The 12,936-nt window shown below is 39.4% G+C and overlaps 1 protein-coding gene across 1 annotated transcript in view; it reads right to left on the bottom strand.

The window, feature by feature from the left end:
- GADL1 (glutamate decarboxylase like 1) overlaps positions 1 to 12,936 on the bottom strand; it is a 255,563-nt gene that overhangs the window by 68,390 nt on the left and 174,237 nt on the right. The window contains exons 13-14 of the mRNA XM_066584886.1: positions 9,338 to 9,389; positions 6,791 to 6,883 (exon numbers count right to left, since the gene is read on the bottom strand). Coding sequence (XP_066440983.1) covers positions 6,791 to 6,883; positions 9,338 to 9,389 — 145 coding nt within the window. The remainder of the gene's footprint in view (positions 1 to 6,790; positions 6,884 to 9,337; positions 9,390 to 12,936) is intronic.

The raw sequence follows: 12,936 nt of genomic DNA, 5'->3' as shown, positions 1-12,936 counted from the left end.
GAGGGATGGCAATTACACCGCCTGATCTTACATATTCAATTAAATAAATGTGTGATGAATGCGATCTTTGTACATTAGGTTGTTTTATTAGCGATCTGCATTTAAAGGCAATGAAAATGTGTCATTATTGCACAGGCAAACATGTTGTAGATCCAACTAAAGATTTTGTAGTGAATTGTCCACTTGTTCAATTTAGTTCAGCTCCTCCGAACAGAGGTTGCTGGTTATCCTGCATGTGTACTAGACATGCTGTGCCAGTTATCTCTGAAGTTCTAGTTATTCTAGTGTTCTGTAATAAGGGATTTAGTTTTTTTATACTTAGAGTTTATCTAGCATCTTAGATGTAGTGCTTAGTGTACTTGTTGCCAGTATTCTCAGACTGGTCTCTCTCCCACAGTGGAGTGGACCTTTTTAAGGTGAATACTCCGATGGAGGAAGCAGCCTATTTCGGTTGATTATGGTCATCTTCTCCATGTATCCTCCATATTTTGATATACTTGGTTCTATTATATTTAGTTGGTCCAAAAAGACCCATATTACTTATCATCAGTTTGTCTCAGTCTTAGGATTGGAAACTTGTCATCTCCCGCTTTTGCAAACTATTCAACCCAGATGTGAATAACTGTAATGATACAGTCCTAGCACCCACAATAAGGACTTATGCCCACAGCCAGGTTGGATTCCGACTGGGAAATCTCGCAGCGGAATGAGACCCAGCGCCCACCAGAGATCCTATGCTCACCTTTCCAGATCTGCCGCAAGCGTCTCGGCTAACAAGCCGGCACAAATGTGCAGTGCAGTGCATAATGCAGCGGCGCTGGGCGGTGATTTCCCGTGATACTTCCTCTGTACTCACAGTGGAAGTATTGTGGGATGGATGGCTTCCATTGACTGCAATGGAAGCTGTTTGTGCGATTTTACACACAAATTAGAACATGCTGCAATTCTACCCCGCGAGTGGAAAAATGCTCTATGAACGGACATTGCTGTGGAATTCGCGGCAGGTGTCTGACCACAAATTCCGCAGCAATAATCTGTCCGTGGGCAGTGGGCAGAACACACTCCGAGTCATAGCAAAGAAAAGAGATACTGATTAGTTTCTTATACAACCAGGCTCGGACTGGTCCACGGGGAAACAGTGAATCTTCCAGGTCCCTGAGACAAGAGTTGGCCACCAGCTTCCCACTCCCATACATACAGATTGACAGCAATTCAGCCAGCCTATATGTCCATATAATAAACTGTCTAGTTTATCTATTTATATAGACACATAGGCTGGCTGATATTACATATAGGTACATTAGGAGTCCTGCCAGTATCCTCTCTCATGGGTCTCACCTTCTCTTTCCATTGACAAGTATGCAGAATGCAGCCCCCAGGAATTTGTAAACGAGGATCAGGTAATATGTGAAGGAAGCTGTACAGTGGGACCCCCTAATGGATTTTTCTGGTGGGACTAGGCATCCCATTCTGAGACTGTTAACATCTCTTTCAGGGAAGCCCTTGCATATACCAGGAAGACCATGCTAAACCACATGCTGCATCCATCACAACAGCATGGCTTCGCAGTGGAAGGGTCTGGGTGCTGAACTGGTTTGCCTGCAGTCCAGGTCTTTCACCAATAGAAAGCATTTAGCGCATTATAGTAACATAGCATTTTCGGTTGCAAAAGACATACGTCCGTCAAGTTCAACCTGTTTCCTCCAATGAGGTAGAAGACAATTTTCCTCATTTAAGGGAAAAATATCCTTCCCGACTCCAAGTCTGGAAATGGGAATAATTCTTGGATCAACAACCTTGAAGTAATTAGTGACTATAACATGTAATATTGTAATGCTCAAAAAAGGCATCCAGGCCCCTCTTAAATTCTTTAGTCAAATTTACCATCACCTTTTCCTCAGGCAGAGAGTTCCATAGCTTCACTGCTCTTACTGTAAAGAACCCCCTTCTATGTTGGCGTAGAAACCTTCTTTCCTCTAGACATAGAAGATGCCCTCTGGTTACACTCACAGTTCTGGGTATGAACAGATTGTGGGAGAAATCTCTGTATTGACACTTGATATATCTATACATATTAATAGGTCACCTCTCAGACACCTTTTTCTAAACTAAATGTCCCTAATCTTGTAAACCTCTCTGGGTCTTGTAGTCCACCCATTCCATTTATTACCTTAATTGTTCATCTTTGAACCCACTCAAACGCTGATATTTCCTTCTTGAGTATCAATGCCCAAAACTATACACAATATCCCATGTGTGGTCTGACCAGTGAGTTGTTAAAGAGGTAGATCAATGTGCTCTTCATGTGCCCCTAGACCTTTTTTGATGCATGCCATGATCCTATTTGCCTTGGCAGCAGCTGCCTGACAGTAGTTGCTCGAGATAAGTTTACAGTTAACTAAAATCAACAAGTCCTTTTCTATGTCAGTTTTGCCTAGTGGTTTCCCATTTAGTGTGTAATAATGGCATGCATATTCTGCCCAAGCCCCCAACTTATCCAGATCCATTTGCAACCACATTCTGTCATCTCGTATGTCAATTACTTTACATACTTATGTATCATCTGCAAATATTGCTATTTTACTGTAAAATCCCTCTAGCAGGTCATTAACCCTTTCCAATCCAATTTGTATCCTGGCTTGCCTAGGGGGGCTTAAACTTTTTCTGCCATTATACAACAGTGCTATCTGCTGGCTGAACCCAGTACTGCATGAAGTGACACGCTTCATAGGCTCCGACGGCAGAGAGGCTGGCAATATACAGTAAGAAAACCCAGACAAATGTCTTCCAACATCTGAGCTGTACAGCCTTAAATCATAATGACTTCAGACGTCAGACAGTGGATTGGAAAGGGTTAATAACTGTATATTTTTTTAAAAATAGGGCCCAATACTGATGCCTGTGGTACTCAAATAGTAACAGTGACCCAATTAGAGTATGCATCATTAATAACCACCCTCTGCTTTCTATCATTGAACTAATTTCTTACTTACTTACACACATTCTCACCTAGACCAAGCATTCTCATTTTATATACCAGCTTTTAATGCGGTACAGTATCAAGCTCTTTGGAAATGTCTAGATTTACCAGATCCATTGACTCTCCCTAATCTAGTCTAGAACTTACCTCCTTGTCAAGCTGATCAGATTGGTTTGACAGTAACTCAAGTTGATATAGAGTCACACAACTATTTTCCGTGAGGTACTCCAGTATAGCATCTCTTTGAAACTTCAAACATTTTATCCATAATAGAATTAAGACTTATTGGTCTGTAGTTTCCAGGTACACTTTTTCACCCCTTTTTGAATATTGACACCACATTGGCTATGCGTCAATCCAGTGGAACATAACCCGTCACTATAGAGTCCTTAAATATAAGAAACAATGATCTATCTATCTATCACATTACTTAATTTCCTTAAACCCGGGAGTGTATGCTATTGGAATCTGGTGATTTGCTTATTTTAATATTTTTAAGGTGGCTCTGAACTTTTTCCTGGATTAAACTGGTGATATTTAGTGGAGAGCTTACTTTATCACTCTGCATCTCATCTGACATTTCATTTTCCTCTGTGAATACACTAGAGAAGAAACTATTTAATAGATTTGCTTTCACGTCATCACTTTCTCCAATTTTTCCTACATTATTTATTAAAGGGCCAACACTTTCAATATTTATCATTTTACTATATATAGATCTGAAGAACAGTTTAGGGTTAGTTTGACTCTCTTTCGCAATCAGTCTCTCTGTCTCTACCTTTGCTGCTTTTAACTGCCTCCTTATTTTAGTAGTTTAAACACTTTCTTTTTGCTGCTTATTGCCCCCTTAACATCTTTATTGAACCACATTGGTTTACTTGTTTTCCTAAATCTTTTATTCACCTATGGTATGAACAGCTTACAGTAAGTATTTAAGAAGGTTGTAAACATTTCTCATTTATTGTATTTACTCTTATCTTTGAGATCATTGTCCCAGTCAATAAGGATAAGGGCATCTCTGAGCTATTCAAACTTTGCCTTCCTAAAGTTTAGTATTTTTGTAGCTCCTCGATAAAACTCCCTTTTAAAAAAAAGTGGAATTTTTTTATGGTCACTATTTTCCAGTTGTCCCTCAACTTGCATCCCTGTTATTCTGTCAGATACATTGGTTAAAATTAAGTGCAAAATGGCCATCCTTCTAGTTCAGTCCTGTACAAAAAGGGTAAGGTAATTATCTAACAGAAACTTGTTACCTTTATGAGATCCGCGAGTTTCAGCTTTCCAGTTTATATCTTTATATCTAAAGTCCCCCATAATAATTACCTTTTTATGATTTGCTGCTTCATCTATTTGCCTCAGTAATAGATTTTCAGTGGCTTCTGTTATATTTAGTGGCTTACAGAAAACCTCTATAAGGATTTTAATATTGTTTTCCCTCCATGTATTTCTACCCATAGAGACTTCATAAGTACATCTCTTTGGCATATATTTTCCCATAGTGTGAGCTTTAAACAGGATGTTTACCACCCAGTCACAGCTTTCATCTAACCAGGTCTCAGTTATTCCCACTATTTCATAGCTTTCCTCAGAAATTATTACTTCCAGTTTGTCAACATTATTGGTCAGCCATCTATCATCCATCGCCGTACAGTTTAGAAGCTTTTTTTTTAAATGTATTCCTATTAACTGTTCTGCCAGTTCTAATTGTACTAACCACTACCACCACTTCACCCTTATTACATTACTTACTCCCAGATCACTGTCTACACATCTTCCTCTCTATCTCTTTGGTTGCCCTTCCCCTAGTCCCTAGTTTAAACACTCCTACAACCTTCTAGCCGTCTTTTCCCCAGCACAGCTGCACCCTCCCTATTGAGATGCAGCCTTAGGCTTACATCCTAGTTTCCCTGAAATCATTTTAAAGAACCTTCCACTAACCTCTAACTTTGTCATTGGTGCCAATGTGCACCATGGCTACTGGATCCTCACCAGCTTCTCACAATATTTCTGCTAACCCAATCCGTGATGTGTCGAACTCAAGTGCCAGAAAGACAACACAACGTTTGACGATACTGGTCTTTGTGGAAAATTGCTCTGTCTGCTCCCTTAATAATTGAGTCTCCCACTACCAGGACCTGTCTAGCAGGCTCTGGAGCAGACATGCCCCTGGTGGTCAGAGGCCATGTTATGCTGTAGTAGTGATAATCCTTAATAGCATTACCCTCATCTGCCAACTTTGTAAACTTGTTGGAATGTGGCAATTTAGGACAAGACTCCCTGGAGGTCTTCACTCTAGCATTCCTTTCAACTGTCACCCAGCTAGCGGCTTGATCATCCTGTACTATGAAAAATCCTTCAAAAATGACCCAGGACTGTTGATCAGCTAGAATCCTACCTACAAGATGAAACAACATTCCTCTCCCAGAATTCCAGCAATTGCTTTTCTTACTTCCCAGATATTTACAGACGGTTGTAAGAAAAAGAGTCGATGCTACATAATGGTAGACATGGCCCAACCTTTTTGAGATGTGATTGCTGCCATCAATTTCTAAATAAGTCAATTTTTTCTTTACATTTCTTTACATTTTACATAGCATCCCAGTTTTTGGGGAATTGAGGTTCTAAAGACTATATCCAAATCGTACTTAAGATTGTAAATACATGTATATGTAACATTGCAATACAGCTCTCCAATCACCACACATTTAGAATATTGTTTTCCTCCAAGAGTTGCCTTGGACTCCCATTAGCACAAGAGCCGTGTTGCTTTTAAAAGTTTTGCACAAGTTTCTTAGGCTTAATTCACACAAGTGTTTTTACATGCCTATTTTGCTACATTTTTACGCCGAGACACATATTGCGGCCATCTGAGGCATTGGATTCCAACACATTCGTTCACGTGGGCGATTTTGCGGTGTTTAAAAACGTTGTGCCAGAAAAAATAGCACATGCGCAACCAAAATCAGTGACCATAATTATACGCTGCCAGAAGAGGTAGAAATGGATCTATCTTCCCACCGCTATATGCTGGCGGCTCCCATAGACTCCTATGGGAGATGAAAAACTAGGGAGGGGGAGGCAGTTTAGCAGCATCGAAGCTTAAAAGCTTACAGTTGCCTCAATTTAGCCATTTGAAGTCATTCTAAGGATTTATGCCGAGTAAGGGATTTCCAGGCAACGGCGTATTTTTTCGCTAATACGCCAAACCTGGTTGTGGGAATGGACAAGAAAAAGCTGATTAAGCTCAGGACTTGATCGCATCATTTCTTCAATCACGCGATTTAAATACGTGTGCGGGTGACTGTTAAAACGCATACGCTCATGTGAAGGAGCCCTTATGGTCATGAATCTTGAAACACTGACCTACAGTCACACGTATTAAAACCTGAAATTATTAACTTTGTGCTTATTTATGTTAGCACAACTTAAAAAGTACAGATCCCCTTAAGAACATATATCTAGATGAAACGCATCATTGAAGCTAAAGATTCACATAAAATAAGCATAAAAAATTAAAAAAACATTTTTTCATATGCTGTAATTGTAATCTATAGAAAACATTGCAGAGACATCTGCTGAAAACAAGAGAGAACATATACTAGACATTAGAATGTGGCTAGAATCACCACCGACAGGTTATTTGGTTTCCTCTGTACTTGCTTGTATTCATCCTCATTTACCACATGGGGGAGTCAGAAACTTAATAAGCCTTAAACAATGACTAATTTTCTGTTCAATGTGTGTAGTTTAAATTCAAGTTACAGAATTAACAGACCCAAAGTGCATCTGTGAAAATGTATTATTGCCTACCTGGTTCAGTCTCTGCCAATATTCTGGTCCCTTTTTTTCCATTTTTCTTAAACTTGGTGGAATGTACCAAAAACAGGTATTTGCATATTCCGGCTATAGAAGCAAAAACAAATAGGGAAATATAAATAAACAAGACAAATAAATACATGTAAAATAATGTTACTGCTCACATCTAGTTCTATTCTTTAATTGACTTTTGACCCCTGCACTTTATATTTGTTAATTAAATTGCAACTTTTGTGTGGTATTACAGACATTACATTTTTTTTAAATAGTACTGTAATCTTACAGACATGTATAATTTGTAAATACTAAGACAATGGAAGATCTGTAGGTAATTAATATTTGTAATTAATGTAACAGTAATATAGTATTTAAGGCTGAAAAAACCATATGTCCTTCCAGATCAGTGTTTTATCCTGCAATGTTGATCCAGGAAGGCAAAGAAAATCTTATCCTGTTATTTCACTATATTATTAATGTTTCCTCAAAAAATTCATTCATTTTTTGCTTTGTGCCAGAAATCTTGGCTATAAGGTAGATCATTAAGCCCTTGCAATAAGGTTATATTTACACAGGCATTTGTGATTGCAATCTGTAGGAAATGGGCCATTTTTTTTGTGCAACTTTCACCCGGTTTTTAAGCATTTTTGCAATTTTTCAGTGCGATTTCATCCATTTTGTATGCGATTTCTATGTGCGTAAAAAAAAAATCATAGATGTCCAGCCTTGGCACTTCCTGTTTTTTAAATTTTTTAATGGTCACTATGGTTACAGGCATTACAAATGGACCACAGTTGCATCAAATAAGAGTAATCTAGGGATTTTTTATGGCACCTCTATCCATCATTTTCTCCTTCTCATACATCATGCTTCCTCCGTATAGCATTTATTCCATTAACCTCTTCAGTGGCAGGTTTATTGTTACCATGTCAGCGCAGCAAGCCCTGTAGATTTTCCCTAAGGAAATTTGAAGTGGCAAACATGTAGAGTGGCACAATAACTGTGTTCCTGGCCTGAATTTCAGCACTAGAGCTGTCCACGGAAATCTTTTGGGGTTTAACTGCATGGTCAGGGCAGCAAGCCCGGGAGATTTTCCAGGCATGCCACTAAAGGGGTTAAGACTAGCAGGGTTCCTGATGAGTTGTGAGATCCAACTGAAATGCGTCGAACCTTGTATACCTGTGAACCATCTATATATATTCCTCCATCTCTAGATAATTCTTGAAGATTATTTACCTCCTTCATATCTAGCTTATCTTTGAAAATTACTATAGGATTCATCCTTAGACAATTGTCTGGAAGGCATATGCTTTTTACAGCAGTTAGTGCTATATTCCTTTGCTTTAACTGGGTGATTCTATAACAGACAGATATAGAACTGGTATCTGACAACTTCTACAGTGTCTATCTCTAGATCACCTTTAGGGAGCATTATTATCTTTCTAACAACTAGGGTGAAGTGGAGACTTTTTAGGCTTCATGTCCACAGGCGGGTCGGTTTCCAGTCCTGCCTGCGGCTAGTGACCCATGCTTACCTGTATTTCCCTGGCAGCGGCATTCCTGGAAGCCGTCAGTTTGAGATCCTCACAAAAATGGAGCAAGAGGCCCACAAAACAAATCTGCATGCTTAAATTAATTTGCAGATGTCCATGCTTCCCTATGAGCGGCTTGATTTGCGGATCTCCCGTTCAGGTGTCCCGCACGGGTTCCGAAAATCAAACCCACCCGTGAACATAAGGCCTTACTCAATTTCTGTGAAAGGCAGCTATAGGACTGCTACTGATCAAACATCTCTCTTCAATCTCTTTTAGATTAGGGATTCTAGACTGTCAGTTTCCACAGACCAGGGAGTATCAGCTGGCACTCTCTATTCCTAATCCCCTGAGCCTGTGATTTACTGTGTCACTAAGAAGGAATTCTCAAATCATTTTGAATAATCCTGTACGGGACACATCTTTATATATTTATGTGTGATAGTGATGTCTCATCTGTTTTTAGTCTGTAGCCCAGGGTTTTTAGATTATTGTTTAATAAAGGTTACATTTTAGGGTTCTTGTCTGTAAAGGGCTTCCTCCATTCAGATATCTCTCTATGGCCCCCTCTGTCACACTATCTTCCAGTCGCTCCATTTCAGGAAATTCAACATTGATGACTCAACTTCCTGTTTCCTCCCTGCACTAATCATAGAGATTTCCGGAGACTTCTGCTTGATCGTTAAGAGTGGGTGCACTTTTTTGTAAATTTGGCCACAACGACAACAACTGAACGAAGAATATTAAAATATCTAAAAAAAATGGTACTATTGAACTTTGGGTACAGCCGAAACCTCATTTGATGTACTAATCTGTGGCTCTTTTATATTTTGGGTGTAAATTGCTTTTAAGTGTCATTCATACTGCAGAATACAAGCCACCATTAGAGGTTCACATTGTGCAGTCTAAATGTGGTTCCTAGAGGAATGAACAGTATGTACGGTGCACAGTCAGAGGAAGATGTGAATCTAGCAGTATGAACGCATATTTAAGTATTTAAGTAATTACATACCTCCCAGAGAAGTTCAAATCCATCTCTCTTCTTAATTTCACTAGCTAGATATCTGTAGGCGAAAAGGTAGAAAAGAAGACTGAGCTACCAAGGTAGTACATGCATGATATACAAAATATACTACAAAGAACAAAACAGAAAAACTAAAGCTGACTACACATTTAATGGCAACCAGTCAGATGTTATAAGGCTATGAATTAATTATTATTTCTCTATCGTCAGGCTCCTAGACTAGGCTGCAAGTTTGAGTGCAGAAATGAACCTTGTCTAGTCAGCAAATACAGTCTAGAGACAGAATTACTAAGATATGGATCTCCCTAAATTGGACTGAATCAACTGGAGATCAATATGAGTGGCGTGAGATAAAGGTTTTGCTTCTGCTCTGCTTAGGGAACCTGTTGATATCCATATATAATATTCCTCATGGTGCATTGCAGGATTTTGCTTATCATCTTGTATATACAGTATTAGCATTCTTGGGCTGTCGGTAACAGACGTGTAAGCGTAACGAGCTGATGGTTTTCTAATTTAAGTTTCCTCATGGATGTCGTGGCTGCACCTCTCTTGTTCATGGGCTGTATGTAGTAAGGTAGCTCAGTTCCATTCACTTTAATGGAACAGCCTATGTACCACAGTGGGCAGTTTCTGGCACAGAGCATTCATGTTTTAATAATCTTAAAAAAATCCAACTAAGAGACTTAGAGGTTTCTGGAGGCTTTTCCAACACTTTTCTTGACTAACTCATCTAATTTAAGTACATAAAGGGCATAGAAGTCAGGTACTGGAATTGAGCTGTGGGGACGTCATTCCTTGTAGTCTATTAGTCTAGCTTTGCTCCCTACTAGAGATGAGCGAGCGTACTCGCTAAGGTAAAATACTCGAGCGAGTAGTGCCTTATGCGAGTACCTGCCCGCTCGTCTCTAAAAATTCGGGTGCCGGCGGGGGAGAGAGGTGAATTGCGGGAGTGAGCAGGATGGAGCGGGGGGGGGGGGGGGGGAGTGAGAAAGAGATTCTCCCCCCCATTCCTCCCTGCTCTCCCCCACCGCTCTTCACCCCCCGCTGGCACCCGAAACTTTAGAGACGAGCGGGCAGGTACTCTAATAAGGCACTACTCGCTCGAGTAGTTTGCCTTAGCGAGTATGCTCGCTCATCTCTACTACTTATCTTTCTTTACATTCTAGAAGTTATACATAAAAATGCTGAAAATAAAAGTGTAATTGATTTGCCCATGTGACTGATTAAGACTATTGACATAAACCTTGTCAAAATTGCTTCCAATTAGTTTCTATGGACTTATGGAGCATAGAGTTCAATTCAATTGTCTATTCAATCAAAATTAATTTTCCTTCATTCTATGGATCTTTCTCTTTCATATAGATCTATTGATTATCTCTCCCTTGAGTTTACTCAGGCTCATGTTGGTGTCTGATTTGATGGTATCAAGCCAAATAGTTAATGAGTATCCTTTTCTCCTAATTCTACTGACCATTCCCAGCAACAATGCCCTCTCAAGTAAATTGCTTGGCATGACATGACTGAGGTAGGATAGATTCTGCTTAGTTGGTTCTTTGACTTTATGTGATCCAAGACTTCTTTGTTGTTGATTCTGACTGTCCACAGGGTGCACAACAGTTCCTTCTAACACCACAACTCAAAGGCATCTTCGGTCCTTTTGATTATCCAGTTCTTGCAGCCATGGGTAACTATGGGGAAGACCATCAAACTAACTAGCCTGGCTTTAGTTGCAGTGCTGATATCCCTACTTTTCCAGATGACATTCATGCCCACCATTGCTTTCCGTCCAAAGGCTAATCATGATTTCAGGTGTTCTATGCCCATTTCTGTCAATCTTGGAACCAAGTTAAATAAAGTCCCGGACTGTATTGATTTCTTCATTGTGAATCCTGATGCTGCATATTCCATTCTCAGAGGTCTTCATCACTTTTGTTTCCTTGATGTCCAGTTGCCACCCCATTTCTGGCTTTATTCTTCAACTTTCAGGTTTAATCACCCCAGATCTTTTCTGTTTTCAGCCAGTAGGGTAGTGTCATTGGTATATCTGAGATTGTCGAAATTCCTGCCAACAATCTTAACTCCAATGTTGATACCTTCTGGTATTGCTTTTCGTATGCCTGCATACAGGTTGAAGAGTGATAGTGATAGAATGCAGCCATGTGTGGAGCATACAGATTGCACAAAAATCTAAAACTATAGAATTATTTCTCTGTAATTAAAGGGTGCTTCCTATCTTGAAATGTAATGACATGTCACTAGGTCTGAACTCTGAAATCTCTGCCAAGGAATGAACCAAGGTATCTTTGGCATTTCTTCTACACAGTAATTTCCCTGCCAATCTCTGCCAGTCAGGCTGTTCTGCAGTTTTCTGCACAATCAGAAGCTAGGAGCCTGCAGGGAAAACTGTGAAAGGCCCCTAGTACTTATCTAATGCTGATGCCCCTTCAATCAAAAGGTTTTGGGAAACCCAAGAGTCAGACCCCCGGCATTTCTAAAATATATTCTAACAGTATTTCTTCTGTGGGAAAACCTCTATAAAAGTCTACATGTGATGGAAAACTGAATGACTCTTAAGAAAGCTTCTTATTATGACTCAGAACATGCCTTTCAGATATGTACTATAAATATGTTCTGAGGTGTTAAAATTGTTCACTAATTGTGCAGTAGATCAGTATTGATAGTGACACTAAAAAACCAAGCTTCATTGTAATACAGTGATATGCTAGCAACTTGTCTAATATTGTAGGAGTGAATCTCATTTAATGCCATTTTCCCGTCTCTTCCATCAGATGCAGATACGAATATCCAAGACTGAGAAGGTAAAACATTGTGCTAATGAACTGACATTTGAAACAGACGCATGAAGGAGAAGAAAACAATAATGCCAAGATTTCGCTTCAAAATTTGATGTATTGACATCTGTAAGGATTCTCTTTTCAGACAGAATGGAGAACATATTAGAGAGGTTTTTAGGATTTGCATATTCTCATACAATGTGTTTTCTTGTTATCTTGTCATAAATAACCCCATGTTGAATAAAGCAACCATTAAGCTAATAGTAAATCAAAATATGAGCTCGAAATATGATTGCTCAAGAACAGTTTGCCCATTAATATTAAACCTCAAGAGCAAATGTTCTGCATATATGCCAACCACAGAGGCTCCGCTATTCCAGTACAGTCTTTTCAGTTAGAAGAAAATAATCATAATGTTATTAAAGGGGTTAACCGGGAGTAAACTATTGATGAACTATTCTTAGGATAGGTCTTCAATAGTTGATTGGCAGGAGTCCGCTAGTGCTAAGAGGTTCGGGCCATTCTTTCATCACATGTCTTAAAAGCAGTTCAGTTCCATTCAAGTCAATGGAACTGAGCCAGAATACCAGGCATAGCCACTATACAATGTATGCTGTTGTGACTGCTATGGACTGAAATGATAGCAGGGCTCATGTGAGCACTGCTGTCACTTCAATAAGTTGATTGATGGGGATCCCGAGTGGTGTATCCACTATTTAACTATTGATGACTTATTTTGAAAATAGGTCATCAATAGTTTTCTCCTGGAAAACCCCATTAAGAACAATT

Source organism: Eleutherodactylus coqui, chromosome 12 (genome assembly GCF_035609145.1).
Source record: "Eleutherodactylus coqui strain aEleCoq1 chromosome 12, aEleCoq1.hap1, whole genome shotgun sequence".
In the NCBI taxonomy this organism is placed as follows: domain Eukaryota; kingdom Metazoa; phylum Chordata; class Amphibia; order Anura; family Eleutherodactylidae; genus Eleutherodactylus; species Eleutherodactylus coqui.
This window is presented reverse-complemented; position numbering and strand designations above follow the sequence as displayed.